General features: G+C 39.5%; 1 protein-coding gene across 1 annotated transcript in view; it reads right to left on the bottom strand.

Moving 5' to 3' along the window:
* Positions 1-3,785: 3,785 nt before the first annotated feature.
* ajap1 (adherens junctions associated protein 1) overlaps positions 3,786-20,273 on the bottom strand; it is a 37,770-nt gene continuing 21,282 nt past the window's right edge. Inside the window, exons 3-6 of the mRNA XM_058084709.1 lie at positions 14,491-14,578; positions 14,133-14,375; positions 12,289-12,422; positions 3,786-10,586 (exon numbers count right to left, since the gene is read on the bottom strand). Coding sequence (XP_057940692.1) covers positions 12,350-12,422; positions 14,133-14,375; positions 14,491-14,578 — 404 coding nt within the window. The 3' untranslated portion in view covers positions 3,786-10,586; positions 12,289-12,349. The remainder of the gene's footprint in view (positions 10,587-12,288; positions 12,423-14,132; positions 14,376-14,490; positions 14,579-20,273) is intronic.

A 20,273-nucleotide genomic window follows, 5' to 3' on the forward strand; every position in this document is an offset into this window, starting at 1 on the left:
TTCACAAATCAGTTCCAGATAGTGGATGACCTCTGTGAAGCAATCTTGACTACCTGGAGCAAGTTAGATGAGTTCCCTATGAGACCACTTTATTGTCAGCTGTCAGTCATTCTTTGTTTGATTGCAATGCTTTGGCATCAAACCTTGCAAACGCCAACTGGTGAATTCTTCTGCTAAGTACTGACGGACCACCAGCTAATTGTTGGAGGTGTCCTGGGCCGTCTCGTCTGCTAGGTAGTGTGTAACAGTGAACTAAATCAACTTTGACTGTCCTGTCCAAGCTCTTGGGGGGGAGGGGGTTAGTGTCTTTGACAGGTTCAGGTTTGCAGGAGAGGATTGATCTCAGTGCACTAAAGTATCTCCTTGGCAGCAGTTGGCATGCTGTCCACCCCATTGATCTGGCCTGCCTGTGTAGGCAGGGCTGCATAATTCCATTTAATGTATGAGGAACAAGGGGGTGCTGTAGGCCCGTCAAAGTCACTGCGGGCTGATCCATCTGGCTCTATTCTAATGCAGCCAAACAGACCCCAGCTTTAGGGAGTATTCATTCTGCCCGGGCCGATTTGTCAAAGTCAAGACCGGAGTTTGCATCTCCAGGTAATTGCAAAACCGCCAAGATGGCATGGAGGTAAACAAATCACATGAATGAGTTATTGAAGATTTTGATTTCTGTTATTGTCAGTGCTCCGTAGTAGATCAAAACTCATTTTATACTTTTGTCGTTAATTTTGCAATATAATTTAGTGATGTAGTCCGTTGTAACTTGTATGCGTGTTCAAATAAAATCAAACCATCACCATAAATACCATATTATGAAACACTAGCCACGTTTACATGAGGAGTTTTTCCTTTCCGAATGACCTTTCTGAAAGCAATGGTATACATGGAAAGGAATATTCCAATCACACGTCTACATGCACCGCTATAATCAACCAGAATAGTCAATGGGGCATACGCAGTAAAACGTAAACATCAACATCACGTGATACCGACTTCCTCGAGTTTTTCTTTCACCTGTTGAAATAACTCCGTATTGTCAGTTTTTCCTTCGTCCAGTCTTGAAATTTAGTTTGGATCAAAAACAAACTTACCGCAGCAGTCCAGTGCCGATTGCTCGCCTCCATTTTTTTAAATAGAAGAACGTCTCGAGCTGCGTGTTACGTCATATCTCAGCATTCGCTGAAAGAACACACTCAGGAAAAGATCAAGTTCAATCTTGCTAATATTTTATAATTAAGCTCGGCACATGTTTTATATAGATATATATTTTCTTTTTTAATAAAACTGGACTTGTGAATGGCGTATAGAAGGGTTTAGATTCTGTTCCACAGATGGCGATAATGCACACGAAAGCTGCTTGCCAACCGCCAATAAACAACAGAAGAAGAAAAACACCACGAAGAAGAACGCACCCTGACAACTTTCCGATTGAGCGGGTACAAGATACCTCAATCGGATTGTGGAAAGGAATATTCCACCCCTGTGAATCCGATTATATATTCATTCGGATTGGCACTTTTCTTTCGGAATGAGGTGTATACAAAGGTTACATTCTTTCCGTTTGAGCAAATAAACCGAATGGAATTGGAATATTTGGGTCCATGTATACGTGGCTATTGAGTTAATGATGTGTCCCTAGAGCTTGTTTATGACTATTGAGAAAAAGGATTGAAGGAATGATCAACCCCTCTTCTTCTTCTTCTAATCCGTACCCCATGTAGACATCTACCAAACCACAGAACAGCTTTGCAAATAAAATAAAAAAAAGTCATAGTTTCATAAAGTTTGCTACTTTGGAGTGAATCTCCAAATGTAATTCTCCAGCTGGCCTGAAGGACCATTTCAAATTGAATACTAAACAAAGCTTTAATCATAGCCATTATTAATGGCTGACTGCACCAGATAAGAAGGAAAGCCAGCAGAGGACACATTTCACACCTTAATCAGGTAGAAAAATTGTGATTGCAGCATTTATGACTCTCCATTCACATATGTCACTGTTCATTTAGGACACTTTATCCTGACAAATTATAGTGCCAACATTACTTTTTTTTTGTCAAGCAATGGCACACTGGGGCCAATAATTCCATCATTACGAGCATAATGGTAATGGCAGGAACAATGTATTTATAGCCTAACCAAATGTTAAGGCGCTTTTGTGCATATCAGATATTTCATGATAATCCCAGGCAATTTCAATTCCTGTAAATTAAGGAGTAATAACAATTGCATGTATCAGATAATGAAAATAACGCTCAGAGTAATACAATGGAGGTTGGGACTGTACTTGAATATAAAGAACAACAACAAATGAAATAGACTGGAGTAATCCCCAAGATGAAACCAAGGTAAAGAATGGATTAGTCCAATGAGAAGAAGCAGGGCAGAGCTAATCAAACCAACTGAAATCAATGCCCAAAAGTGAGCAGATGGAAGGAAAACGGTTTGAAAAACAAACAAAACTAAAGCAATAGTATGAAACCAAAAAGTTTACCAATTCCACACTTAATAACGATCATTATAGGATTCATTCATATTTCCAGATGACACCCCAGGACAGAGCTGGCCTTCTTGATCAGCCTCTTGTAAGCTGCTGTGATGCTGCTCCCCCAGCAGACCACACTATGTCATCTTTGAGGAGAAACATGTATACCGTCTTTTCCGGACTATAAGTCGAACTTTTTTTCATAGGTTGGCTGTTCCTGCGACTTATACTCCAGAGCACGTATAAATGAAAAAACTGTCTATATCACATAAACACTGGACAACTTTTCTGTTCATGTTTATTTTTGTTTTTTTAAAGTCTGTTTTGGTCAAGTAGTTTGTAAAATAAATTACCCGCAAAAACTCCAGTGCGACTTATGTATGTTTTTTTCTACCTAATTACCGTATTTTCTGGACTATAAGTTGCGCTGGGGTATAAGTCGCACAAGGCCAAAAATGCATAATTAGGTAAAGAAAAGTCGCATAAGTTATATGTATAAGTAATGTAATATGTATAAAGTAATAAAATAAATCGCACTGGAGTATAAGTTGCATGTTTTGCAGTAATTTATTTTATGACCAAAACAGACATTACATCCTCTTGGAAGGCAAGTTCTAACAATAAACGGATAGAGAAGCTACACAAAATATAACCATGAACAGAAAAGGTGTCCAGTTTTTTCATGTATAAGTCGCTCTGGAGTATAAGTCGCAGGAACAGCCAAACTATGAAAAAAAAGTGCAACTTATAGTCCGGAAAATACGGTATGCATTTTTGGCCTTGTGCGACTTATACTCCATAGCGACGACCTATAGTCCAGAAAATACGGTACTCCTCTGAAATGTCGCCTCTTGTGACCCAGAACACAGTAAAGCGCCAAAATATGGTTCAAACACACGCAAACATCTGGAAATAGATGATTATTTTTGTGTTATGTTCGAAATTAATGAATAAATGTAAATATGTTGTTGTCAAAATGTTTTTTTGTTGTTTCATAGTAAACAACTGTACAGATGTTTGAGGGGTCACTACAACAAAAGAAATATGGACGTCAGTCACCGTTCTGCTTGAATTTGCTTCTCTTCTTTTCTTTATGTTAACGTAAACATACCATGTATCAGCTTTAGTAATTGACTGAACAATGTAATGGTTTAATTTTGTCTAAATATTGACATTTTTTTCGTAGCAACTCCATTTTCTTGATGTTTCTTGTGTTTTGATAATTAAGATTTGTTTAGAGAAATAATTTCTATATAATAATACAATAAATACATCGAGTACAGTGTGAATTTGTGTCAGATATTTTATTTTGTGTGGTATTATCTGGGATTGATTTCAACAAACATCCTCTTGAATAGGAAGTGTTTTGTTTGACATTTTATTAAGAGCAACATCAGAGTACTGAATGTACAGAGGACAAATCCAATGAGAATCGCATTTACAGTGCTTGCAAATACAGTAGTTGAGTAGTACAAGAGTAACCAAATCAAAATCACTTGGAAATGTGTACCAATAACTTCCCAAAAAAGAAGGTGTGGTTTTTGTCAAGACAAAAAAAACAAAAAAACAAAGAATGCAGTAGTTGTACAACATTTATCTGTCACACAGACAGACCGCTTTGTGAGTTGCGTGGTCTCGTACGCATCTGTAAATATTAGAAGTCTTGTACAAAAGTTGACGGAGGTACTCATTTATATATTCAACACAAATATAAAAAGTCACAAGGTACAAACTTTTCATTTTAATGGCGACAACACAACTTGAGTCGAGTTCCTTCGTGATAGCTATGAATTGTGTTCCCAACCCCCCAATATTAATGTCATACCTTTCCCCTAATAAATAAATTAGCGTATACAACTTATCTGTTTATTTTACACACATCCATTTGTGAAAGCGGACGGGTGTTTCGTCGCTCATCAGGCTTTATTTAAAGGAGGTACTGTATATATTTGCTAGGAGGCGTTTTATTCGTATAGATGCTGGACAATTGTGATGTAGACCTGATTGGTTATTCACAGTTCACTCGCACTTCTGTAGTCCTTTCCTGCTGTAACGCAAGAACTTTATCTTTAAGTGTGGCAAAAGTTACAGCAATTTGTATGATGATGCATATGTCTTAATTAAAAGCTAACTGTCATAATATTCATGGAGCCAAATTAGGGTGTAACGTACCAAACTGAACTGTATGCCATAGAAAGTGTTGTTTAGAGGTAAGGTGTTTAATTTCTTTAAGTAAACAATGCACCGGATTACACTACCGCTCAAAAGTTTGGGATCACTTGGGATTTTTTTGGCCAGTCTGAGATATGGCTTTTTCTTGGCAGTCCTGCCATGAAGTCCAGCATCCTGAAGTCGCCGCTTCACTGTTGATACTGACACTGGTGTTTGACGGCTACTATTTAGTGCAGCTGCCAGGTGACGACCTGTGAGGTGTCTTTGTCTTAAACTACACACTCTCAGATATTTGTCTTCTTGCACAGTTGTGCAGCGTTTTTCTGTCCTTGTTAGACCCAGTTTGTGCTGCTCTCTGAAGGGAGTAGTTAACAGCATGGTAAGATATTTTAGTTTTAGTTTAGATTTTTAGATGGCTTTTCTAATCATCTATTAGCCTTATAAAATGATGAACTTGGATTAGCAGCCATACCAGGAGATTGATGCAGAGGACTGACAGTTGTTGATAGTAGGCCTCTATGCAAAAATGTACATCCTTCTTTGAAAATCATCTGATTCATTTTAATTATTTGAGAAATGGATAAAAATGTTTGTGAAATGGAAAAAAAATATTTGTAAAATGCATGAAAATTTGTTTTTCTTTGGAAAACAAAAAAATTTGCAAGTGATCCCAAACTTTTGAGTGGTACTGTACTTAAAGCCACCAAGAAAGATAAACGGGCAATGTCTCTCTTGAATCACATTTGGGGGTTCTCGCATCTTGTTCTCAAGTCATTATCTAACCAAACATCAAAAGCTTTATATCAAAAAATGTAAATGTGAGCGTGGCCAATGCTGAGATTCTCATGAAGAAATGTCTACCTTGGTTCTTATTCTTATTCCTCCATATGTACAGGTCTTAACTGATGCATGGCGTCTATTTGAGCAGAATACACTATTTGAGGAAACACGGTCAGCGCCAAGGAAGGAGGTCATTTTGAGATTTCAACTTTGTTGACAGTATGAATTGGAGCTGATCTTCCCATCCATTCATTTTCTATGCCACTTGTCCTCAGGGAGCATGCTGGAGCCTATCCCAGCTGACTTCAAGCCAGGGCACATGCAGACAAACAACCAAAAAAATCAACATACTATTTTGGTCCTTGGCGGGTCAGACCACAATGGTGGAAATGGAATAAAGTTTGCCCCTCCCTTGTCACTATTTGCCCGTATTTAATCCCCACAACAGGGATGCCACTGTGATGTTCCGAGTTTGCTATACGGGGAGTGAAGAAAAGCCTTTCTGATTGATATGTTTGTTTGTGCTGACGGGAGCGTGGGTTTTAATGGCTTTGATACAGAGTCTGAACATTTGATGTCATGAAGGCATGTCAAGTCTTTGGTGTCTTGAGACTTTTCCTACCTGCCTCACTCTGCTTGCACTATTTTTAGTCAATGTCAGAATCCAGATACACAAACAGAGAGGCAGCAATCTGTACAGCTCAAACCGAGCTCGTCGAAAATCTGGATTGGAGTATGAACCCGCACCCCTTGTTTTTTTTTTTTAAATACAATTTTAAATGTGATAAAAATCCATAAAAAATTATCAACTATATGTTGTGGTAGACACGTTTTCCCCGTGCATGCGTGGGTTTACTCCGTGTACTCCGGTTCCTCCTAGGTTAATTGGCGACTCCAAATTGTCCATAGGTATGAATGCGAGTGTGAATGGTTGTTTGTCTATATGTGCCCTGTGATTGGCTGGCGACCAGTCCAGGGTGTACCCCGCCTCTCGCCCGAAGACAGCTGGGATAGGCTCCAGCACCCCCGCGACCCTCGTGAGGAAAAAGCGGTAGAAAATGAATGAATGAATTTTAAATGTAATAAAAATCCATAAAAAAATGATCACCTACATGTTGTGGTAGACACACTTTCCACGTGCATATGTGGGTTTTCTCCGGGTACTCCGGTTCCTCACACAATTCCAAAAACATGCTAGGTTAATTGGCGACTCCAAATTGTCCATTGGTATGAATGTGAGTGTGAATGGTTGTTTGTCTATATGTGCCCTGTGATTGGCTGGCCACCAGTCCAGGGTGTACCCCGCCTCTCGCCCGAAGACAGCTGGGATAGGCTCCAGCACCCCAACGACCCTCATGAGGAAAAGCGGTAGAAAATGAATGAATGAATGAATTTTAAATGTGATAAAAATCCATAAAAGATTATCAACTACATGTTGTGGTAGACACGTTCTCCCCGTGCATGCGTGGGTTTACTCCGGGTACTCCGGTTCCTCCCACATTCCAAAAAACATGCTAGTTAGGTTAATTGGCGACTCTAAATCTCCCACAGCAAGTCCAGTTTGTACCCCGCTTCCGGCCTGAAGTCAGCTGGGATAGGCTCCAGCAAACGGCGTGACCCTCGTTAGGATAGAAAATGGATGGATGGATGTAATTGACATTTGACAGTTGTCTGATACAGTAATGACTTTGATTAAAATATTCACAGTCTTTCAGGGAACATAAACAGTCACAATGGTCAACATTTGTCTTTGATATGTTTGCATACTTATTGTCACTACAAATGGTTTTCTACACGATTCAGGATTAGTGCAACTTGGGTCTTATGTGCGTGCCTTAACATTATATCATAAGTCATTATTACAAAAATGTACTTGAAAGACTTCCTAACAGATGTGGTTTTGCAATTTCCCTATCAAAGTTAACAACTTTTATGAATTAGCATATGGGACATGCGTGCATTAATATTACACAATGACCAATTATATTCCAATGGAAATATAACTGAGATTTTAATTTTTTTTCCACAATGCTACACCTCCCTTGCTAATGCAATGTAACATTTTTGTATAACATCAACAATAGACTTTCCAGTTATAATTCATTAGCACCCATCGGAATTACAATTTTGTTGGCTTTGTTTCAGAAGCAGGGGTTTAAAAGTTAAGAGGCAATGAGTGGGCTCACCTACAGATTTGACCAATTTAAGGCAAAAATAAGATTCATAATAAACATGACATGCTCCACCTTTTTTCAATGAATGGCATCATGCAAGGCGGACGAACCAGCTAAGTAACATAAATACTATCATGCAGGATGTATGATGTATGCCCATGCTAATTGGCGGCTTGAAGGAACACAGGAACAGGAACGATTAGTGCGATGAGTTAGTATGACGTTTTCCATATTTTTAACACGTTGTGTGTATATATAAGCATGCGAGTCCGAGGATCAGACGACAAACAAAGTCATTAAATGTCAAAGCAGCTCATGCATCCATCGTGCCACTCACACATGATGAGCCAAAGGCAGAAGGATCATAAAAGTGAATGAGTGAGTTTTCATCAAAGCACTGTGAATTCGGAAGACCAACCAACATCTAACCATGACTTGCATCCCAAGAGACATGCACAGAGTTTAAGATAAGGCCCAAGTTGGAAAAAACCACAATGATCCTTGACAAACTTTGCTAAAAGTTTACCACATCGCAGGGCTTATGTCGAGTCAAATCCAGACTACCGTTTTTTTGCTTCATTATCATCAGATATTTCATATTCTTCAAATCCCTAGCTCCCCTTTGAGGTAATAGCAGTAGGGTGACAAATCAAAATGTAAAAATGAAGGAAGTATGACGAATGAACATCACGTTCAAGTGCAGCTGATGTCTTGGCAGCTACTGTTATGATCCATATAATTTATTATCCATGTGATGAAATGCGGTATATCATAATCAAAATGACAGTAAGTCATTGGTTTCCCAGAAGAACCCGAGAGTTCTCGTCAACTCTGCTTTTTTTTTTTTTCCACCCGACATTCCACCTGGAAATACTATTCCAGTGTTCCGATATAAGAGCAGCATCTACTGAAGTATTATACTGTTTGTCTAAAGATATAATACATGTACTGCTTAAAAGTGCAAGTAGGAAGCTTGGCACAAGGTTTGTTTTCTGTTTGTTTGAAAAGAAATACCGTAGTTACACATGTAAACAAAGACACTATCCCAGACCTAGCTGAAACCTGCCCAAAAACCGGGCAGGGGGTGTTGAAAAAACTTTACACACCTGTACACAAATAGAAGCAAATATATAGAAAATACATTTACACATGTAGAATATACATTTTTTCATAACCCTCTGTCTATTAAGATAACACTCTTCATTCAAAAATATATATTGTTTTGTCAGACGCAACCGGGGCAGCCCGACGCCCAAGTGAGGCTGATCAGGTATCGACTGGACGTCGTTCATGAGGGGCTTTCATGTTGGAGATGGGCACCACAGTGTTTATATCCCACGCTATCTGGGCACCTCCTTATATAATAAAACAGCTTGCATTAATGTTGTCGTGGGGTGGCGGCGGCGGTGGGGGGGATTCAGGCTCTAAACCCATCATGACCAATGCAGATAATCCCACATGTGTAGTCGTGATGCTAATGTTATACAATTGTAGAAATGCATTTGTGCTTTGTACAAACCCACAGCACACAAAGACGGAACCGTCAGTAGCTTCCTTACAGAAAAAAAAACATCATCATCTCTTATGAAATCTGCTCTTAAGTATCAAACAGATCTATTGCCCTCACATATTGCCCCAGTTTGATCATTTGGATCCCGAGATGCCTCTGAAAGATCTTCTTCAGTTAACAGCTGAACCCTAGAAGTAGAATTAGGACTTCAAACTACATTTTCCGTAAAAAAGCATCAAAATTATTCATATTTTACTTATATTTGTATTTTTTGTGATACTATCACAATAACCATAGAACTCAAACTTTACTGTGACTACTTTTACTTATGTTTAATTTTATTTCATTTTATTAGAACATCTTGCTACACTTGTATGACAGTTGGCAATGCAAAATGTAAATATTAACATTATGGACCAAATTAATAAATTTCATTATTTCATATGATAATTTTTTTTAATGTGTTGGTCCCACTGTATTTAAATAAATATGATTATTAATATAAATCATGTTTGGCTACTCAAGATCATAAATAATAATAATATGACTTCCAGAATGAAACTGGAAGTAATATCCCATCGGGTTTCATCTGGATTCTTACCTATTTGGATTGCAAGGCTCTTATACTGCACTTTGATCAGTTGCTGGGTTGTTGAGCTGGGCATTTAACTAAAAAGTGTGCGAGAGTGGGACAGACCTGAGGCAGTTGAATGTCCTGTCCACCTCCATGCGGTTTTTGTTGTCAATGTGAGATAAAACTATGATTTCTTTCAAATCAGGAAAAAGAACATCTGGGATGAACGTATTTAATTAACAGTGGCAAACCCTAAGGACATTGGATCTCCACTGTCAGGTGTTGGCAGGGTTTTCTGTGTAAAAAAAATAGTATATTTTAAAATGGAACTTAAAAAAAAAATCACATTTTCTATCCTATGCCATTTTTGCTCTTTCCCAGCCTTTTTTCCAATATATTTCTTAAAGTTGTGGTAGTTTAGAACATATCCAAATGCATTTGTATCATTTTCACATTTCTTTAAAAAAACAACAACACAAAAACAATGTACTCAATACAAGGTTAATATAGCACTCTTCGTTTTGTCCATTTGTCGTTGAAACTTCTTTCTCGATCCAGGTTGTGGCACATAGCGGCATTATTGGCACATTGTTCACATTGTTCAGTTCATCTTCCACCCGCAGAAGAGCCTTTGGGTGCCTTTTGTCAAGCGTCAAATAGTGTATGTATCACTGATTGGAGATATCCACGATAGTCACGGTCTTGGTGGTCCATGGATCCCATTAATGTGCCTACATCATATACAGTCTGCATCTTAATGATGGTATAGACGGAGTGCTAGTAGCACTGGGGCTGCTTTGTCTAGAAAAATAAATATCTTCACCAGTGTCCAAAGAGAGATCACACTACTTTACAAAAGAAGCTGTTTCTTGTGTCCTTTTAGAGTCGATCCTGTGAAGATGCAGAAAACACAATGACAATTACGCCTGATTATAGGACAGATTTGGGGAGTTTGTCCTTGGCTTGAAAGCATACAGCCTAGAATCAACATTCATGGGTAATGCTTTGTTAAAAAAAACAAAAACAAAACATGAGCCTAAGAAATGCATTGCCTTTGCAGCGATAATAAGGGATTTAACATCCTTAAAGAATACAGCAATGGGAACACTACCACCGAGACATAAAGTGACTGAGACAAATGTATGTCCGGGATCAGCAAGATGCTCGTCTCACAACACTACCTGCTGGAAAGCTGTTCATTTTCAAATCTAGGTCAATGGCGGACTCTATAGCATCCCCACTTGCGTCCAGCAACACTACGCGAACACAGTGTGTGGTTAACTTTCGCTCTTTCGATTTCAAATGACAGCTATCAGGACATTTATGAGAAGAGGTGTCATAAGTCATGTAAGATTGTTGAAATTGAAATGTACTGTAGTTAGATGTATAACGGTATGGAGGCATACACAGTTCGTTAAGTGGAGGACAGGAGTCTCACAATATAGTCATGCATCTATAAAACATCCATAAACAAATAGAGTGCAGAATGCATGAACACACAACTAGCAGTGTATCGGCCTTGTCCAGTAAAGATCAGGAACAGAACTACAAGCTGGAACTGGTACCCGGCACTGAAAATGAACTGAACAATGACCTTAAAGCCAAGGTAGATACCCACCTGTGATTATGGCATACCGTTACCACCCATCATATGTACAAAATGAATATGGACAACGTTAAAAAGCCATAGCATTTCAGTATGTGGAATCAAACTATGGAATGGATTGAGTAAGGAAGTCAAACAATGCACAACGATGAGCCAATTCAAGAAACAATACAAGCAGTTGATGTTTGCTAAATACAAGGATGAAGAGTCTTGAACCAGTCATGATGTGCTATATATATCACTATATTGACACTTACTATGGTACCCATTATGTCATTTGATGGTCATATCACCTCGTACTTCGGTACGTGACAAAAATAAAATAATAAATAAAATAAAAATCAGAAAAATTTATAAAATATTTTTTTAATTTTATTAGGAAAGCAGGAAGTGAACAAATGTAACAGTTACTGATTGTAAAAGTACCAGATGGGGTGGTAGGATTGAATAAGCTTTGCTTCTTCCTACTCCTTTTGGACATGTGGAACTGTGAACTGATTATGGGATGCACTCAACCTGATGCATGTTCAAATGAAATAAAACCATTACCATTACCACTACCACTACCATTACCATTACCATTACCATTACTATATTAGGAAAATACAAGTAAATTAAGATTGAAACTAAGAATGAGCAACTGAGTAAATGTCCTTGATTGATTGATTATTTCTAATATATCCATCGGTATTCGTCAGGAATGGCATCCGGAATATAAAGGACTCGAGCCTAAAATAAGTATGCGGATCAAAAAGATCCGCTGTCGTGACTCTGTAAGGAAAATGCCAAAAGAAACCAAAAAATAATAATTTGATATACTCAAATGTTCTGAACTCCTGTTTCAATGTACTTTACCATTGTCAAGTTTGGGCTAACAATGCTGCGTGAAAAAGTTTCCATAATGAACTAATGAAATTGAGACATCATCAAAGGCCTCTGCTATTACTTGTATATTCCCAACAGTAACAATGAGAGCAGGGAACCTACCAAAGCACGGATTTGGGAACTCTCCTCCTCCCACAGGAAGTGATCAGGGACCGGCAGCTTGTCAACAAGAGATCTCAAACCATTTCTCTGACACAAAGGCAACAGGAATTAGTTGTCTTTCCGACGGGGAAGGCCTGCGGGGTTGAGAAGAAATAGGTTAGATCATGCAGTGTAACAAATTATTACTGAGGTGTGCAATTACCAATCGTACAACCGCCAAGTCAAACAAATAGACAGCAGGAATGATGTATACATAATATACATGCCATTAGTACACGTTGTTGGCGGTGTGCTTAATTATTGAAGACACGTTGGAACAGTTTGTACCGGATTAATTACTCTTTCCTCACTGCCAGCATAATATATTTGTTGCAGGGTTTGGATACAACTAAGTGTGACCATCTTTGCATGCCCAGCAGCTCTGATGACAGTTACTCTTATCCACTCTGACAGCGAACGCTGTTAAAACGACAAAGCTTCTCATGGCACGACGCATACAGTACAATGTTCACCCCAAAAGGCAATGTTTTAATGTGGTGCACGGCCGTCATCGTCATCCACACAGCAGCGTGATTCTAACTTGGAGTGAAATACATCTCCACCGATGATTCCCGAGTGTTGATTTTGGGTTAACGCATCACCCCTTTTGTAAACAGGTAAACATGAGGATTTAAGTGCTGCAGTGGCGATGCTGCTTTATTAAACAGCCGCTGACATGTTGTGCTAGGTTGTCAAATATCACGCTGCGAGGCTTGTGGGATGTAAAGTTGACTTTTCAAAATAATATACCTGTCTGCAAGAAAATATAGCCTGAGAGCGACTTCACAGCCCATTTCACCACATCTATGAGCTGAGTTATTATGCAACAACAACTCTCCTTGGTAGATTTCAATTTAAGTTTGCAGCTTAAATATACAGAGCACTCTGTTCATCCAGCACTGCAGGGGCTTGGGACTTGTGGGTAGGCAAGGTTACTTGAGGTTTATTTTACAGTGGTATGAAAACGTTTGGGCACCCTTTTTTCATTTTTATGATTTATCTTTATAATTGACTGGTTCTTGGGATCGGCCATTTCAGTTAAAGATATCATAAGGCAGACGAACACGGTAATAGATGAGAAGTGAAAGGTTTATAGGATTTGTAGAAAGTGTAAACAAAAGTAGGCAGGTGCCTAAATTTGGGCACACCCAACAGAAAAATTAAATTGATATTTACTAGATTCTCCTTTAGCAGAAATAAAGGCTTGCTATCACTTTAGTTCTAGATTCTGGTTGAAGGTATTTTTGACCATTCCTATGTCCAAAACATATCCAGTCGAGTCAGGTTTGATGGTTTCCACCACAGATTTTCACTTATATTCAGATCTGGGGACTGAGATGGCAATTCCGGAATGTTGTACTTGTTCCTTAGTAGGATTTGTCATGTTGGAAGTATCCAGTTCCACCACAACTTCAACTTTGCCACTAATTCTTGAGTATTTCTGGCAAGAATCTGCTGATACTGACTGGAATCCATGCCACCTTCAAGTTGAAGATTCCCAGTACCGGTACTGGCCCCACAGCCTCACAGCATGATGGAACCACCACCAAATGTTACTGTGGGTAGCAAAAGTTGGTCTTGGAATGCTGTGTTCTTCATCCTCCATGCATACCGCCACTTGTTATGTCCAAATTTAGCCAAGATGTTTGTTTTACCAGAACATAAACAACATGCAATACAATATTTCAGGGGTGTCAGTTTTTTGTACGTAGAAAAAAAATATCTTTGAGTTCAGCTCAGGAACAGTACACACTAAGTGGTAATTGAACAAATCACATACGGGTGATGTGATGTCGAGCAAGTACCTGTTTCCATTGTAAGCAGACTTGTAGACAGGCGTCTGCTGGATCATCTCATCAGTGTAGATGGGCACAGCAGTCCGAACGCACTCATGAGAGCACTGCAGGCTGTCGTTGTAGGCAGTGAAGATGTCCACCTTGCTGGGAACCCTGGCTGGGGTGAAATCCGTCAGGTTTTGGCAGCTTTCTTCCTGCTGGTGGATCTTGCGTTGATGGCTATTGTGGCGGCCATTTCCTGACTGTGCACAGCTACAAAAACACGTACCAAAGACAAGAAACCAAAATAAAATCATACCTTGCGTCTATGGTCATCTAGAAGTATATCGAACCCAATATCTGCATGAGTAAAACGAAACTTTCTTACCAGTTTTTAAGGACGAGTGTTGTGATCAAGGCTGCGATGACCATAATGAGAGACACAGTGATAGTGATTATCTGGTGAACTGCCAAACCTAAAATACAGCAAAGTCACAAGAACAAAATAATTACAATCAACAGCGGACAAACCTTTCCATAAATAACCATAATTTGTCAATTTTAAGGCTGCACGGCGGTCGAGTGGTTAGCGCGCAGAGCTCACAACGAGAAGACCCGAGTTCAATCCCACCTTCGGTCATCTCTGTGTGGAGTTTGCATGTTCTCCTCGTGCATGCGTGGGTTTTCTCCCACATTCCAAAAACATGCTAGGTTAATTGGCGACTCCAAATTGTCCATAGGTATGAATGTGAGTGTGAATGGTTGTTTGTCTATATGTGCCCTGTGATTGGCTGGCAACCAGTCCAGGGTGTACCCCGCCTCTCGCCTGAAGACCGCTGGGATAGGCTCCAGCACCCCCGCTACCTTCATGAGGATAAGCGGCAGAAAATGAATGAATGAATGAAGGATGACAGGGCTCGACAATAACGATGTACCGATGGCCCGGGGCAAGTTAAAACAAAATTCGGGCAAGTAAATCCAATCATTAATATTCCCGTCGGGCAAGTGCACTTTAGCATGCCGTACTGCCAAGAGTTTTTTTTAAAGCGGTTCTTGTTGCGTAATTCCGGTGGTAATTTGCAAACCAATCCTTGCAAATCTTGAAATGGACCAATCAGAATCGTTTATTTAGACCGCGGTCCGTAATCCACAATCCGCGTTTTACCCACACCCGTTCTTGTTCGCGATCAACCAATCAGCGATCGTTTTACTAGGAAAACATCTATCATGGCGTCCCTGCCAACATCGTCTAATTCTTCAACAACTTCTGAAGGAAAACACCAAAAAGTGATGAACCAGTGCCTCCTAAACAAGTATTTTATTAGCGGCAGCAAATCAAATGATGGCAAAGGTGAGTGAATCACATTGCTGTGACAATTTGAAGTGGTCACAATGAAACACCACCCATTAGATCCAATACCAAGTGCTGATTTTGCACAAGCTACAAAACCTAGCGGTTTCATTTCTCTGTGTATTTTTCTCACCTTTGCTTCACAAATTATTGTTTGACCATTGAGCATTTTTTCTGGATTAAAAACACTTTACTAGTACACAAATGTGTCAAATGTTTCATTGAGGTACACAACTTATAAATATCACTGCTTACTACGACTACCATGTGTAAGGTAGCATGGCTTGCCATGTTAACATACATCTCCACAAATTTTCAGACATTCCTCCAAATACAATGCATCAGTACTATTATCTGATGAATTATCAGCATATATTGATATATGATATCATTATGGCAGTCTTTTCATTTTACATGGGGCAAGTTCGGGCAAGTAGTTCTCACCTTAAGGATTCCCCATGGGCAAGTAATTTTTGTTTTTAACGTAGAGCCCTGGATGAGTGGTTAACACACAGGCCACACAACTAGGAGACCCAAGTTCGATTCTACCCTCGGCCATCTCTGTGTGGAGTTTGCATGTTCTCCCCGTGCATGCGTGGGTTTTCTCCGGGTACTCCGGTTTCCTCCCACATTCCAAAAACATGCTAGGTTAATTGGCGACTCCAAATTGTCCATAGGTATGAATGTAAGTGTGAATAGTTGTTTGTCTATATGTGCCCTGTGATTGGCTGGCCACCAGTCCAGTGTGTACCCCACCTCTCACCCGAAGACAGCTGGGATAGGCTCCAGCATCCCTGCGACCCTCATGAGGATAAGCGGTAGAAAATGAACGAATGAATGAATGTCAATTTTAACAATGGAAGTTATTTTAAAGGGGGGCTTTGGGGTAGAGCAGTAAGGCTAAGCGGCATAGAAAACAGATGTCTAGAAAAAGAACCGTCATTATAAAAGGGCTTCTCTGGACCTTACACACCCCACTCCTCCATCAAGCAGCTGTCTCGTGGATGATCCAAGCCAATTTGTCTTTGGAAAGTTCAAAAAGAAATACAACTAAGAATAATTGTGGAAAATGCACAGCTACTGTATCTTCTGCTCTGCCTGGCCAGCCTCCTTGTGGATTCTCAACGTTAAATGTGGTCCAAGTCACACAAGACCTTGGATTAATGACATCTACACTTGGCAAGGGAACTCTTACTCTCTCTCTGCAATCACTAGTCCCTTGCCAGCGAAAAAGACACATTAACGTATCTGCCATCTATTTGGATTTGCCTCATATCCCGCCCTGCACTCTGACTGTGACTGACATGGAGGCTGTGTCCATTAATAAATTAACATCTGTCCAACCTCAGCTTCACCTGATAGAGTGATGCCTTGACCTTGATCAATATCTGAGGTCCCTACGGAGAATAGTTTAATTTCACATGGATGTCAAGGCGGGCGGGGCTCAGGCAGACCGCAGGAAATCAAAAACACAGGAAGCTGACTCATGTGCAGTATAATGTATTTCCTCATATACAGTATTGGCTTGGACCATTTATTTACTCAATTGCAGAGAGGGGTGTATTAGTCTTTTGTACACTTCCATTGAATATTATTATAAAAAATAATAACACTCCAGGCTGCATGGCCACACAGCTAGGAAACCCGAGTTCGATTCCACCCTCGACCATCTCTGTGTGGAGTTTGCATGTTCTCCCTGTGCATGCGTGGGTTCTTCCAACAAAACATGCTAGGTTAATTGGCGACTCCAAATTGTCCATAGGTATGAATGTGAGTGTGAATGGTTGTTTGTCTATATGTGCCCTGTGATTGGCTGGCGACCAGTCCAGAGTGTACCCCACCTCTCGCCTGAAGACAGCTGGGATAGGCTCCAGCACCCCCGCGACCCTCGTGAGGATAAGCGATAGAAAATGAATGAATGAATAACACTCTATTATTAGCAGTCCATTCAGACTGTGTCGACCTAATATTAAGATCTCCACAACATTGTGGGGCAACATTAAGAGGAATAGAACACTACCGAAAGGCAATATGGTTCCTTTTTTTTCCCGAGTTGCACATTTTAATTAGAAGATTAAATTATATTTGTATTATATTTTTTCAGAATGGTGGCGACTATGGGGAACTAAATATGGCTCAAATTATTGGTGACTTTCAGTGGAAAATAATAAATAATAAGATATTCAGTTACCCATAGGAATGCAAAGAAGGGCAATTTGAGCAATTTAATTGTACTCTGAATCATTTCAAAGTATTAAATATGCAACAATACCACTACAAACATTTAAAACCTTAATTACATGAGCGTGCAGTTTAAAGTACAAAACTAATTGGGAAGACGACAGCATGCTCTGGTATATTTCATGGCTGCCAGTTGCAGAGGTACACCTATGTAAAACTCATTGCTAGGAAGTCATGTTGAAAAATACTGTAGATTCAAGGTTTGGGAAAAAAAATAAATCCTGTGAAGCACAAGAGGCAAAGAAGATGATATGATAGATAAAGATGAAGGAACAGAAGAGACCTCTGGGCAGCGAGTGTTGCAGTCTCCACTGAAGTCTCCGCGGTGCTTTGAAGTACATGACAAAGGGTACTGGTGAAATTAATGTGAGCTGATTTAATGTAAGATCTTCAGCTTGATTACAAAACTCAAGAGTAGAGTTCTTACATGTGCATATAAAGGTCATCAGTGTAGGTTGTAACACTGTTCACAAACGTTATCTTGGCTCATATTATCTTGTAGAAAAAGTCTGATAAAAGCAGTCTGTGAGGTGTCAGAAGAGTTTGATTATTGATGTCTGTATTATTATTATTATTATTATTACTATGTTGTTTTTCATCAGCAAGTCGTAGGTTGGTTTACTTTCTTTATGGACAGATAATTTCACTCGTTTGAAGTACTTTTTTCCCCAGATCTCGTCTTTTATTTAGAGAGAAATATTTATTTAGGAGAAATATGAATATAAATGTGACACACTTATATGCTAGGACTACGTTAAAAAGCCATAGCATTTCAGTATGTGGAATCAAACTATGGAATGGATTGAGTAAGGAACTCAAACAATGCACAACGATGAGCCAATTCAAGAAACAATACAAGCAGTTGATGTTTGCTAAATACAAGGATGAAGAGTCTTGAACCAGTCATGATGTGCTATATATATCACTATATTGACACTTACTATGGTACCCATTATGTCATTGGATGGTCATATCACCTCATACTTCGGTACGAGGTATATTATTAAAAAAAACAACAAAAAAAACGTATATACTATATTAGGAAAGCAGGAAGTGAACAAATGTAACAGTTACTGATTGTAAAAGTACCAGATGGAGGGGTAGGATTTAATAAGCTTTGGTTCTTCCTACTCCTTTTGGACATGTGGAACTGTGAACTGATTATGTTCATTCATTCATTTTCTACTGCTTTTTCCTCACGAGGGTCGGATGCACTCAATTGGAATCTGATGCATGTTCAAATGAAATTAAACCATTACCATTATTTGGTCAGTCTTTTTTTGCAGTGTACCGCCCCTCCCCCTTTAATTGCAGGAAGTTGGCAGAGCCCTGTGGTGATCACATCATTCATTCATGCATTCCCATCCATCTCAACAATGAGTGGCGTGCAAGACAGCATTATCTTGCAACAATGCATTGATGTCATCTGCCTAAAACATTGATATCATTGCATAGTTCTCTATTTTCTTCTGTAGGGTTTTTAACCTCCTTGAGAGCAGCATGCAAGGCATCATTAACTTCTAATAGTCTTGTAGAATGTTGACATGATTGCATAATGCAGAATGCTACAAGCAGGCTGGTTTTGCTAATATCGGACCGATATACGATAGCTTTATCAGACTAGGACACCGCTATCCAAATCCCAAATCAATTATATAAATGTAGAGGCAGTTTACACTAACTGACAGTGAATTAATTAGGAAATATGATATTATATGATAGGAAAAAGAAGTTTCGTTTTGTGTGTACATCAGGCTGTCAGTATGTAGTAGCAGGCTATACTTACCATTTATCCTAAAGAGCCATTTAGAACTAATGGGGCCGACGCCTACGCAGCATTTGCTCCAAAAGCTCTTGAATAATGTCATGAAATGCCCGCTATTTTGAAAATATTGCAGCTTACAGTTCTGCAGCCAGACCTCACAACCAGTTGAGATGCATAGAAGCATATTTCACCCACTCCTTCTATACACGTAATGACCCATCCAAGATCACCTCTGCCACAACCAGAAACCTTGACATGACAAGTGGGGAGAAGACTCCCGTCAAAGACTGACTGCTGATGGTTAGGAATTGGCAATTAAGGACAATGTCAAAGTGTCAATCTATACTGATTCGCACTGAGCCACCAGGCAATCTAAAACACTTACTGAAGGAGAGAGTGCTGAGAGAGGTAGCGTGAACAACCAGTTAAACTGTATTACTTAGGACCACAGTGTGACCATCAGTGAATGGCAAGCTGTAATGTCATTCATTCCTAATAACTACATTTCCACTGTAATAGTTCCATCACAGACAGTAAGCAACTCTCCTAAACAACTGAGCAACGGTGAAACAGAAAGTGAAAAACAAACTGCGCAGTCTGGTCTCTAAGATCTTGGCTGGGTGTAAACTGTGAAAAAAGAGGGGTGTTATTTGCCTCGCCTGTCAATAAACATGCATTTAAGACCAGATCCAATTCTCGGGAGAAGGAAATAGATTCATTTTCATCTACTTTCAATCATCAGTACTGAAGAAATTAATTGGATTGCCATGGCAACTGATGGGAAAAGTGGTTTCTCTAACGCAACTGCTCCGTT

This window comes from Doryrhamphus excisus, chromosome 10 (genome assembly GCF_030265055.1).
Source record: "Doryrhamphus excisus isolate RoL2022-K1 chromosome 10, RoL_Dexc_1.0, whole genome shotgun sequence".
Classification (NCBI taxonomy): Eukaryota; Metazoa; Chordata; class Actinopteri; order Syngnathiformes; family Syngnathidae; genus Doryrhamphus; species Doryrhamphus excisus.